The sequence below is a fragment of the Rhamphochromis longiceps genome, linkage group LG1, assembly GCF_057381845.1.
Source record: "Rhamphochromis longiceps isolate RC_006_pf linkage group LG1, R_longiceps_female_GT1.1, whole genome shotgun sequence".
NCBI lineage: Eukaryota > Metazoa > Chordata > Actinopteri > Cichliformes > Cichlidae > Rhamphochromis > Rhamphochromis longiceps.
This window is the reverse complement of record NC_140557.1, coordinates 40,242,674-40,255,036: the sequence shown is the minus strand read 5'-3', so window position 1 is coordinate 40,255,036 and position 12,363 is coordinate 40,242,674. Positions and strand designations below refer to the sequence as shown.

Sequence of the window (12,363 nt, the reverse complement as noted above, 5' to 3'; positions counted from 1 at the left end):
CAGGTCATGACAGACTGTGTATTATCAGATTATGATGTGTAGCATAAAAACATGAATAAAAAAGTTGATCTAAAAACCTCCACCTACTTTTAGAAAATGATATGAAATTGCTGCAGCGACACTTTATTTTACCCATGATCAAAGTTTTAACTTTGAATGTGCAATTTCCCTCCTTCCCTGCCACCAATGTTTTTTCCCAAGCCCCCCCCCCCCCCCAAAAAAAAGGCCTCGTAACTAGTTGTTACATGTTACTGAATTTATCCATTCCTATTTTAGGAATTTGCTGCACTAACAAAGGAGCTGAACGTGTGCCGAGAGCAGCTTCTGGAAAAGGAGGAGGAGATTGCAGAACTAAAGGCCGAGAGAAACAACACACGGGTTAGTAGATCGTCCTGCACACACATTCACAGAGGATCAGCTGTCAATAAGAAGCATTTAGTTGGGCCTGCACACACTACCTGGAAATACTTGTCAGATTTCCGTCTTTTTCTATTATGAGAAAAGATGGTTGTCATAGCACCGACAGAACAGACAGTGTCTGTTGTCACAGCTTAGGGCATTGCAAATTGCTTAGTCATCACAATATTTCAGCTACAAATGATAAAGCACTTTGCAGCAGCAGTTAGTGCTGACTTTTATCTTTCTTATTTTGACTGGTTTTGCATTTGTTTACTTAAAAAGTTTTTCAGATGCGAGTCGATGATGAGAAATGATTTGGACTTTTTTTTTTGTAACTGTGTATCCAGCTCCTGCTAGAACACTTGGAGTGCCTGGTGTCTCGCCATGAGCGCAGTCTGAGGATGACTGTGGTGAAGCGGCAGGCTCAATCTCCAGCAGGCGTCTCAAGTGAAGTGGAGGTCCTCAAAGCCCTGAAGTCACTTTTTGAACACCATAAAGCCCTCGACGAAAAGGTACAATTCTGTTAAACCGTTTTTCTTGCGGTATTGGTGCATGTCGACATGTGAACCATTGTTCATCATTTTTGGAGTTACAGTGGGGCAAAAAAGTATTTAGTCAGCCACCGATTGTGCAAGTTCCCCCACTTAAAATGATGACAGAGGTCAGTAATTTGCACCAGAGGTACACTTCAACTGTGAGAGACAGAATGTGAAAAAAAAATCCATGAATCCACATGGTAGGATTTGTAAAGAATTTATTTGTAAATCAGGGTGGAAAATAAGTATTTGGTCAATAACAAAAATACAACTCAATACTTTGTAACATAACCTTTGTTGGCAATAACAGAGGTCAAACGTTTACTATAGGTCTTTACCAGGTTTGCACACACAGTAGCTGGTATTTTGGCCCATTCCTCCATGCAGATCTTCTCGAGAGCAGTGATGTTTTGGGGCTGTCGCCGAGCAACACGGACTTTCAACTCCCGCCACAGATTTTCTATGGGGTTGAGGTCTGGAGACTGGCTAGGCCACTCCAGGACTTTCAAATGCTTCTTACGGAGCCACTCCTTTGTTGCCCGGGCGGTGTGTTTTGGATCATTGTCATGTTGGAAGACCCAGCCTCGTTTCATCTTCAAAGTTCTCACTGATGGAAGGAGGTTTTGGCTCAAAATCTCACGATACATGGCCCCATTCATTCTGTCCTTAACACGGATCAGTCGTCCTGTCCCCTTGGCAGAAAAACAGCCCCATAGCATGATGTTTCCACCCCCATGCTTCACAGTAGGTATGGTGTTCTTGGGATGCAACTCAGTATTCTTCTCCCTCCAAACACGACGAGTTGAGTTTATACCAAAAAGTTCTACTTTGGTTTCATCTGACCACATGACATTCTCCCAATCCTCTGCTGTATCATCCATGTGCTCTCTGGCAAACTTCAGACGGGCCTGGACATGCACTGGCTTCAGCAGCGGAACACGTCTGGCACTGCGGGATTTGATTCCCTGCCGTTGTAGTGTGTTACTGATGGTGACCTTTGTTACTTTGGTCCCAGCTCTCTGCAGGTCATTCACCAGGTCCCCCCGTGTGGTTCTGGGATCTTTGCTCACCGTTCTCATGATCATTTTGACCCCACGGGATGAGATCTTGCGTGGAGCCCCAGATCGAGGGAGATTATCAGTGGTCTTGTATGTCTTCCATTTTCTGATGATTGCTCCCACAGTTGATTTTTTCACACCAAGCTGCTTGCCTATTGTAGATTCACTCTTCCCAGTCTGGTGCAGGTCTACAATACTTTTCCTGGTGTCCTTCCAAAGCTCTTTGGTCTTGGCCATGGCGGAGTTTGGAGTCTGACTGTTTGAGGCTGTGGACAGGTGTCTTTTATACAGATGATGAGTTCAAACAGGTGCCATTCATACAGGTAACGAGTGGGGGACAGAAAAGCTTCTTACAGAAGACGTTACAGGTCTGTGAGAGTCAGAGATTTTCCTTGTTTGAGGTGACCAAATACTTATTTTCCACCCTGATTTACGAATAAATTCTTTACATATCCTACCATGTGGATTCATGGGGGTTTTTTTTCACATTCTGTCTCTCACAGTTGAAGTGTACCTCTGGTGCAAATTACTGACCTCTGTCATCATTTTAAGTGGGGGAACTTGCACAATCGGTGGCTGACTAAATACTTTTTTGCCCCACTGTACATGTTGCTTTATGTCCATTTCATATTTTCAAGGTTAGGGAGCGACTTCGTGTTGCTTTGGAACGATGCAGCGCATTGGAGGAACAGCTCACCTTTTCACACAAAGAAGTAAGAAAACACAATATATTAAGAATTACTACAGAGAAGTTTACTTAGGTTTGTTTTGTGTGTGCAGTTTGCATGTTCTCCTCCATGGGTTCTCTCCAGATGCTCTGACTTCCTCTCACAGTCCAAAGACGTGCAGTTCCTGGGGTTAGGTTAACTGATAATTCTAAATTGCCCATAGGTGTGAATGGTAGTGGTGAGTTAGAAGGTAAAGTTATGTGTGTTGTATTTAAAATGGAAGTGTTAACTACCCATCTAGTCTACTTTTATCTTTATATTTGGTTTATGCTCTCACTAAACTTGTATTGGGATTCTGCTGCTGCTGCCACCTTAATAGTTTAATAGTTTAATTATTTATATAGCAACGCTCCTGTTGTAGCAATTACAACAGGGGCGTTGACCAAAGTGCTGTACAAGAATACAACATACCTAATAAAATAACTTAGAGTATTGATAGCAAACACCAAATATGAATTAACAAATAACTCTCATGCTGTATTGAAAGCCAGTAAATAAAAATGCGTTTTAAGATAAGATTTAAAAAGATTGACAGTGGGAGCCTGTCTGATGTATAGGGGTAAATTACTCCACAGCTTAGGTGCTACGACTGCAAATGCTCGATCGCCTCTATGAACCAGCCTCGACCTTGGTACAGCTAAAAGCAAAAGATCACTTGATCTAAGAGATCTAAGGGGGGGGTATAAGTCTGCAAGAGGTCAGACAAATACCCGGGAGCCTGTCCATTCAGGGCTTTGTAAGTCAACAATAAAATTTTAAAATTAATTCTGAAGCGGACAGGGAGCCAATGAAGAGAGGCGAGCACCGGGGAAATGTGTTCACATCCTTTAGTACGTGTCAGAAGACGAGCTGCAGCATTCTGGACTAACTGCAGCCTTGCCAGGCTGGTCTGGCTAGGTGCTGGGATAGCCGCTTGGTCCAAAAATTATCACTTCGGTTTTGTTCTCATTGAAGTTAAGGAAGTTAGAGGCCATCCAAGATTTAACTTCACCGAGACACTGAAGTAAGGGTTCTAGTGAGGCAGGACTGTTTCCCTTCAGTGAAGATAGATCTGAGTGTCATCGGCATATGAATGAAAACAAATGTTATATTTTCTAAAAATTAGACCTAGAGGCAGCATACAAATGGAGAACAATATTGGTCCCAGTATAGATCCCTGGGGAACACCACAAGTAAGGGGAGCTGAGGAAGAAATAAAATCGCCAAAGCTCACAGAGAAGGTCCTGTCAGACAGGTATGACCTGAACCACTCTAATGGGGTGCCCTTTACGCCACAATGCTTCAACCGTGAGATTAAGATGCTGTGGTCAACAGTATCGAAGGCAGCGGTCAGATCTAAAAGCACAGCTGAGTCACCTGAGTCAGTGGCTAATAAAAGATCATTAAGAACCTTTAAAAGTGCAGTTTCTGTGCTATGAAGAGTTTTAAAACCAGACTGAAACCTCTCAAGAACATTGTGTCCATTTACAAAAGATTGCAGCTGAACAAACACAATATTTCTCAAAATTTTTGACAGGAAGGGGAGCTTTGAAATAGGCCTGAAGTTAGTGAGGACGGAGGAGTCAAGATTAAGTACAGGCTGTACAACAGCATGTTTAAAACATGCTGGCAAAACACCCGAGCTAAGGCTGCTATTAAAAATTGCTAAAATGTCAGAACTGACAACCTTAAAAATCTTTTTTAGAAGATGTGTTGGAATAATGTCATTTGGACACGATGATGTCTTTGTGCCACTACGTACTTCCTCCACCTGATCAAGACACACAGGCTCAAACTGATCAAAAACAGCAGAGCAGGTGGATATTTTAGAAACGTCATGTGAAGGCAGGGCGATCATAGATCGAAGCTGTTTTATCTTAATGATAAAAAACTGTAAGAACCTTTCACAGGTGTCTGAGGAACTATTAATACAAGAAGCTGGGGAAATATTCAGGTCAGAGTCAATAATTGAAAAAAGAACCCGAGAATTATTGGAGCTATTCTCAATAACATTAGAAAAAAACCTAGACTTTTCTAGGTACCTGTACAGACTGTCTCAACTTGAGAAAGGACACCTGCAGCCCATCTTTTTTTAACTTACTGGCTGAACGAGTGGCCTTATTTATCCATGGGTCTGGTCGTTGTTTCGAACTTATAGTTTTAAAAGGAGCGACCTCATCAAGGACAGTTTTGCATTTATCATAGAAATTAACTGTCATTTCCTCGGTACCAAAGCCAAGGGGAGATCTTAAAACTTTTTTAAAAGCAATAGAAAATTGTTCTGTTGCAGATTGGTATAAAAACACGACAACGACGTGTTGAAATAAGAGGTGTAAAATGGCAGAGATAAAAGTATATCAAACACAACAGGACAGTGATCAGAAAAAACAGCATCACATATTTCCATGTTTAGGACCGGTAACCCTAAAGACAGCACACGATCCAATGTATGACCCTGTTTCTGGGTTGGCCCAGACACAAGTTGAGCAAGACTAAAGGAGTCTATCAAACTTAAAAAGTCTCTGGTCAGTGAATTGGAGGGACAACACACATGAATATTAAAATCTCCAACGATTAAGATTCGATCGTAGTTTGACACAGTTCCAGCTAAGAAGTTTGAAAAGTCTTGGGTAAAATCCTTGTGGTATTTTGGAGGTCTGTATGCAACGGGTGTCGGGCGGGGATGCCCCAATTCAAACGTCACAAGTTCAAAACTAAAAAAAAAAAAAAAAGTTCAAAACTATAATACGAGTGAGTTAAGAGTTGTTTGCAAGAGAGCTTCTTCCTGAAAACAGCCGCCACTCTACCACCACGCCCAGTCATCCTCGGCACATTAAGATATTCACAGTCAGGCGGTAAAAGTTCAGTAAAACAGCTGGACTCACCGACTCTGCCAAGTTTCCGTTAAAAGCATTAAATTCAGATCCCGATCAGTAAAGAAGTCCTTAAGAATAAAAGTTTTGTTTGCTAGCGATCGAGCATTAACAAGACTTAATCTTAGTGGTATCGGTGGCTCAGCGGCCGATGTGGGTGCCCGACCTATCGGCCGTAGGTTCTGAGGGTTTACTCCACCTGAGCGAAGACGGGGGAGACGCTGGCGCGGGGTTATTGTCGTAAGCCCGACAACAGGTGTCAGGCAAGTGTAAGCCATGTCCAGAGAGTGCCAGTAGTTGACGCGATCAAATCCAGTCGGGATAGGGTGAGGTATTTTCCGAAATCGTGTGCAGGTAGCCTTCATTCTCACCAATAAGCCACTGTGTTTCCCACGGCGTCTGCGGTGCCCTCTCAGTTGAGGTAGCGCCGGAACACAACGGAGACAAGCTGGAACTCCTGACAGGAGCGGTGGGGAGAAGGTTCCCTGATATCCACGATTGCAATAAAGAGTTTTTAACTGAGAGGATCTTAAAGCCAGCAGCATTTGTGATCATATACAAGCAGAGAGTTAGCATGTTTTAAAACAAAGTAAAAATAAAACACTAGTACAAACAGAGTCAGACGGCAAGATGGTGTCAGACACTGGCGCCATCTTGACACGAGAAGACCATGTTTCAATAGGTTCACACTTCAAATGACAAAGTGTCCTCGGTGACAGCAGATGAAAAGACTCGTTGATTTAGACTTATAAATGCTGCTGCCTGTAAGCTACAAGCATCAGTAAAACATTGCTTAATATTTTTTTATCAGAATAATAATGTTAATAATTATAGCATCCTGTCTATCTGTGCTGCTGAGTCTGAAAAAGAAATTTATATTCAAAGCTCATGTGTATGAGGTACGAAGAATCCGGAGTCTTCTGTGTACTGAATGGGATTAAAATTGACTAAAGGCCCAGAGGATCTCAGGGAGGTGTCCTAGATTTCCTCTCTGCTTCACGCTACAGTGCTGCAGTCATCTTTTGTTCCTGGAAGTCAAACTGGGACCACACACATGCCTGCATGCCATTGCACATAAAATCAAACACCTGCCTCATTTGATAAGAAACGTAACTTCCTAAAACAAGACCTGTGAGGCGTTTGTGTGAACATTTAAATATGCACTTGCTTAAAATATGTTACAGGATGAAAGGAAGTCTTAAAGAATTGTGCACTTTGTTTATTGGTTAACGTTATAGTTGTTTAGTTCAACAAATTAATGAATGACTTGGCAGGGTGCTAACAAACTGGTCTTTTCCTTAGCTGGCTTACCTCAGGGAACAGAACAGTCAGAAGAGAGGGTTGGCTGATGGAACCAGCGAAGTTAACCACAACTCTGAAAACACACCAAGCACTAATGGCAAGGTGAGCTTACTCAACAGCGTATAAGAAGTGGCATGTTTGTGAGAACCAAAGGGCAACAAAGTTGCTCATGTTTTACAAATGTCTAGAGGATTAAATAGTTTAATTTGCTGTGATATTGTAATGTATTGTAGTGAACATGATCAGGTAGAATTGTTCTGTTCTTATCAGCTTTAAGAATGAGAACAATTACAAGTATACAAATAATCCTGCGTGTTACAGTTTCAAAATACATGTGTGTTATTTTAATTTTAAATTTTCATTCCCTTTAATTGATTAAAATGATGAAATAGAATGTGCTACACTGTGTCATACAAACAAACAAATTACAAAAATTAGAAAGCGGGTATCCTGCAGTTTTCTCTGTACTTCAATTAATAATCTTTATCAGCTTCTCATTGTCTGAGGACAATCAACTCTCAGGAGTTCAAATCCATTCCAAGTCCTGTCTTGCAGGCAGTGATCATTTGAATTTTCAGTGCAAGATGTTTACATTTTTCTCATCACAAGTCTTTAATTTACTCAAACTTCTTGATTATCAAATAGCCAACAATAACAGCACAACGCTCATCCAGGAAAAAAACACAATATTCTGTATATACATCTTAAAGTCGATGTCAATCTGCCCACAGCGGTCATCGGACGGTTCGTCGAGCCAGGAAGACGAGTCTGCACCTGGATTCGGTAAGGTTGGCGAGCTCCAGGAGGTAATGGACCGTCAGATGGCCGATTTGGGCCAAATGAAGGAGCGCATGGCTGCTATGGCATCACGCATCACTGAGCTGGAGGAGGACCTGGACACAGCCCGAAAGGACCTTATTAAGTCTGAAGACATGAACACAAGACTACAGAGAGACCTCAGAGAGGTAAAGAGGACACGATCTGTTTGTAACGAAGAGATGTGTTGAAATATGAGTTTGCGACTTTGTACATGTGTGCATTGTTCACACACATCTGTCAATGTTTTTAGCACAGTTTTTATAGATTTTAACAGCGGAGTGCTTCAAAAGATCCAGTGCTCTATAAACATGATAACATGACATTAAACATTGCACAGCAGGACAGTATAAGCAGCGTTAACATGTTTGCTCATGTTTGAGTACCAGGATTCTTTTAGTGCCTTGTCTTCTTCTCATATTCGTGTAAAGATGCCCAATCAGAAGGATTCCTGTCACAAAGGCTGAGAACTCTAAAGCAATATGTTTATGCATACAGTCTATGGCTCAGAAGGAAGACATGGAGGAGAGGATTACCACTCTAGAGAAGCGCTACCTGGCAGCTCAGCGAGAGGCTACCTCTGTCCACGACCTCAACGACAAGCTGGAGAATGAAGTGGCCAATAAAGACTCCCTCTACAGACAAGTAGGTCCCGTGCTGTTTGTTTAAGACTGTATAAAGCCACCACAACTCAGATAATCAGTTAATTGTGTGTTTGGCATTAGAGAAAATTGGATCAGTTTGTTTGTAATTTGCAGTCATTTCATCATATTGCTATTGTCTGCAAGCGCCCACACACTTTAATCTGGTATGCAGACAAGTGAGGAATTTATTGTTTGAGTCTCAGAGTTGGCTGCCAGCAGGAATTGCCTGCAGTTGTCAGACTCCTATTGAGGAATTCTTGCTGTATTCACACACTGAGCAGCGCAGCAGGCTCTTAATGGGAAGCCTTGAAGACACTGGCTTGTTTCTTTACAAGTACTCAGTGGAGATGGAGATGTCTTTCTCCTCCTCTCTTGGTTTTTGTTTGTCTCTGTGTCATTTTGATTGTTCTGTCACTCGCTTCCTGCTCTTCCCACCCTCGTGCATCCCTTGACCCCATCTCCCTTTTGTCTTTCTTTTTCTGCCCCTGTGCTGAAGTGTGTTTTCTGGTACTCTCTGCTCCTTGTGGATCTGAAAGCCACCTTTGAGACTGGAATGAAGGGACAAAACAGTCTTAAACGTATTTGCTCATGACTGTTTGGGTTTGATTTGTTTGTCGTAGACTGAAGAGAGAAACCGGCAACTTCAGGAAAAGCTGGAACTGGCTGAGCAGAAGCTGCAGCAGACCATCCGGAAGGCAGAGACACTGCCAGAGGTGGAAGCAGAGTTAGCCCAGAGGGTCGCTGCTCTCACAAAGGTATCAGCATCTGCACCTTTTTAAAACTACTGTTCATTTGTAATTGCATTTCTGTGTATATATGTATTTATTTTAAATGGAGCTGACTCAAAATTGCATCACCTCATAATACCTGAATAAAGGTACAAGTTTGCGTAACGTCACCAGATATGTTAAAGAGGTTCCTTTACAGCAACTCTGCATGGAAGCTGCTGAGGAAGCCATTATTTATGTTCCTCCAAATATTCACAGTGACCTATTTTTAGAAACTCAGCTCCTGTTCTTATCCATTTATAGTTAGAATCTTTATTTTGGACAAAACATCCTGCTGCATAACTGCACTGCAACAGCATCATATCACCTTATTAGTATTTTGTCTGGCTCTCTGTACATTTTTGAATGTAGTGTTTTTCATTGGTCTACTCATCTGAACCTTTTAATGTTTATCAGAAAGTGAGTAGAATCTACAAAGTCATCTTTCTCTAGTCTGTCCGCCCCTTCTGTTTCTTTGTTAATTTAATTAGTGCCATTCATTTCATTTATTTACGCCTGTTTAAAGACTCAGAAACAAACAGAGAAAAGAAGCAGACTGCCGTGTCTCATCCCTGCATTTTTAATTTGCATTTTATTTCCTCTTTGAGTGGTGCTTAAACCGCACACTTAATATACAGAATACAGCAGAGACACAGACACACTTAGAAATGACTGCCCTGGTTTCTTATGTTATTTCATTTGTGCAACTTGCAACACAGGCTTTCTCCCTTCAGCAACTAATTGAAATTGTGCTCAGTCTCTTGAAATGTTTGCATTATTATCCTGTTCTCATTTGTGTCTGTCATGCTGTCTTTGTGTGTTCTTCATGCTGTTCCTACCACCTCCGTCTTTAGTGTGTTCTGTGTGGCTCTAAAGGCACTAAGATATTGAAAAAGGTAGACCAGCTTTATCCAGACGGCTAAACCAATCCTTTTTGCTTACTGGGAGGTTCACTATCCCTTGTTGCTGAATTTAACCAGACCAATAGCAAATCTAGTGTGTTTAGATTTTCAGATGAAATCAAGCCAAAATAATCAAATGTACCTGAAGTCTGTGAAACAAAGAATACATTCCTGGTTAAGTGCAGTTTCAAACTTGATCAAAATACTCCATCAAACCTGAATCGTAGCTGTGATCTGGCTTTATCTGTACAGCTTCTGTGTTTGTGCTTCATGTGCTAGTAAGCGGTGTTGATAGTTCGTGGTGATACCCTTCGTCTCCTCTCCTCTGAAACACAAGGCACCTAGTTTTTGGTGTCTTGACACAAACAGGAAGTTCCAGCTGATTTTCTCAAAGACTTATGGAGACCCCACCTATAAGAGCTACAAGAAAACTAGATCAGGCTGTGTTGCCTGTTGGCTTTTGCATAAATCTAAATGTTTTAGGAACCGGTAACCCTCATAACCCAGGTGTGTAGTCAGTGGTGAAACTTAGATAAGGCTGCCATACGGTAGATCTGCATTATGGGACGCATGAGCTGCTTTATTATTTTTGGGTTGTGTTACAGTGCATGTTTTTGGCTTTTTGCTCCTTTTAAAATATGTAAATGTTGGTGACTTCATCCTTTCGAAGGACCTGTTCTCATCATGTCAAACACAGGAAAAAAAAGTATGTTGAACCTTGAAGCAGTACAATAAAAAGACTTTTAGCAAGGTCCTTCTCCAGGATGGATGGTAGAGGGTTTGGGATAGTAAGGTCTGGCTTTAGAGATTTTCAGCCCTGCGTGGATTAAATACATGAAATCAGAGAAACATATTTGTACAGATTTGTAGTTTTTTCTCATTAACCTTTGTTTTCAGGCAGAGGAACGCCATGGCAATGTTGAAGAGAGACTGAGGCAGCTGGAGGCCCAGCTCGAGGAAAAAAACCAGGAGCTGCTCAGGGTGAGAACGAGGGGAAATGTTCTTACTGGAAGCTTGATTCTCATTGCATTGCTACAGCTGTGCGTTGTATAAAAATGTTGCTATTTTCGTAGGCACGGCAACGGGAGAAGATGAATGAGGAGCACAACAAGCGTCTGTCTGAGACGGTGGATAAGCTCCTCTCAGAGTCCAATGAAAGACTTCAGCTTCACCTCAAAGAGAGGATGTCTGCCTTGGAGGATAAGGTAGAGCACTTCTCTAGTGCCTAATTCTAAAGTTAGGCTGATGAACAAAGACGTCGGCAAGCTGAGGACACAGTATTCATAGCTAACTAACTAAATAAATATTTGTTGTTCCTGTTAAATCTGTGTCGCATGGCTAGTCATGTGCCATGTTAAGCATTTCTTATCATTCCTGTTTCTCAGAATGCCCTGATTCGAGAACTCGAGCACACCAAAAAATTAATTGAGGAGTCCCACCATGAGAAAGTAAGGAAATAAAAATAAAGAATTCCTCCTGTTTGTGTGTTTTTATATTTTGGGTTGTTTTTTCTAAATTGTTCTATAGCAGTGGTGGTTTTTCCTCTTCATGGCTACAGTAGGTAACAAGAATATCTGTAACATGCTCTCTCTCATAGGAGCAGCTCTTAATCCAAATTGAGACTATGAGGGCAGAGAATGAGCAGGGAAGGAGCAGGAGCAACTCGCTACTGCATGGGTAAGCTAGTGAAATGATTTGACTTTTATATCTCGCTGGGAAACTATGAGGAACTCAGGTGGTTGCTTAACACTTTGTCCAGTGTTATGTCAAAACGTCCGTGGTCAAGATACTGACCCAAAAAAGTTTCACATGTCATTGGTGATGGCAGTATGCTATACATTTAATGGCCACTTTATTGGGCGATATCTAGTGTTAAGGTCAGAAATGTACATACACTTATTCTGGATAACGTGATGAGGTTTCACCCCAGCCAGACACCTTTGGCATCCATCAACAGACTTGTAGCATAACTGTGGATTCATATTTAACCACTAGAGTTGATTTTAATTGTTTGGTTTCCTACCACAGACCTTTTAAGCAGAGTCCATAAATTTTCCGCAGAGTTAAGTGTTTGGGAAGTCTATTCCAGAAGCTTATTGTTTGCCTGCCTTATCCATCCAAAACAAGTTTGACTATGTGTTTGGTATCACTGTCCCAAACACATAGTCATCCTAACTGTGTCCAAATTTCAATTGTCCAGCTGTTGATTTAAAGTAAAGTTGAAGAATTTAGAGGTACTGTGTAGGGCTGCCATGATTAGTCGACTAGTCACGATTACGTCGACTATCAAAATCGTCGACGACTGATTTAATAGTCGACGCGTCGTTTGAAGCTTTGTAAGATCGCAAAAGACGCAGGA

General features: G+C 41.6%; 1 protein-coding gene across 11 annotated transcripts in view; it reads left to right on the top strand.

Annotated features, from left to right (window-relative positions):
* Positions 1 to 12,363, top strand: part of ppfia1 (PTPRF interacting protein alpha 1) — a 45,558-nt gene that overhangs the window by 15,612 nt on the left and 17,583 nt on the right. For all 11 annotated transcript variants that reach the window (XM_085408968.1, XM_085409000.1, XM_085409011.1 and 8 more), the window contains exons 3-13: positions 277 to 378; positions 747 to 911; positions 2,632 to 2,706; positions 6,876 to 6,977; positions 7,607 to 7,840; positions 8,190 to 8,336; positions 8,956 to 9,090; positions 10,902 to 10,985; positions 11,078 to 11,209; positions 11,390 to 11,452; positions 11,602 to 11,681. In XM_085408968.1, the coding sequence (XP_085265094.1) occupies positions 277 to 378; positions 747 to 911; positions 2,632 to 2,706; positions 6,876 to 6,977; positions 7,607 to 7,840; positions 8,190 to 8,336; positions 8,956 to 9,090; positions 10,902 to 10,985; positions 11,078 to 11,209; positions 11,390 to 11,452; positions 11,602 to 11,681 (1,319 nt within the window). The remainder of the gene's footprint in view (positions 1 to 276; positions 379 to 746; positions 912 to 2,631; positions 2,707 to 6,875; positions 6,978 to 7,606; positions 7,841 to 8,189; positions 8,337 to 8,955; positions 9,091 to 10,901; positions 10,986 to 11,077; positions 11,210 to 11,389; positions 11,453 to 11,601; positions 11,682 to 12,363) is intronic.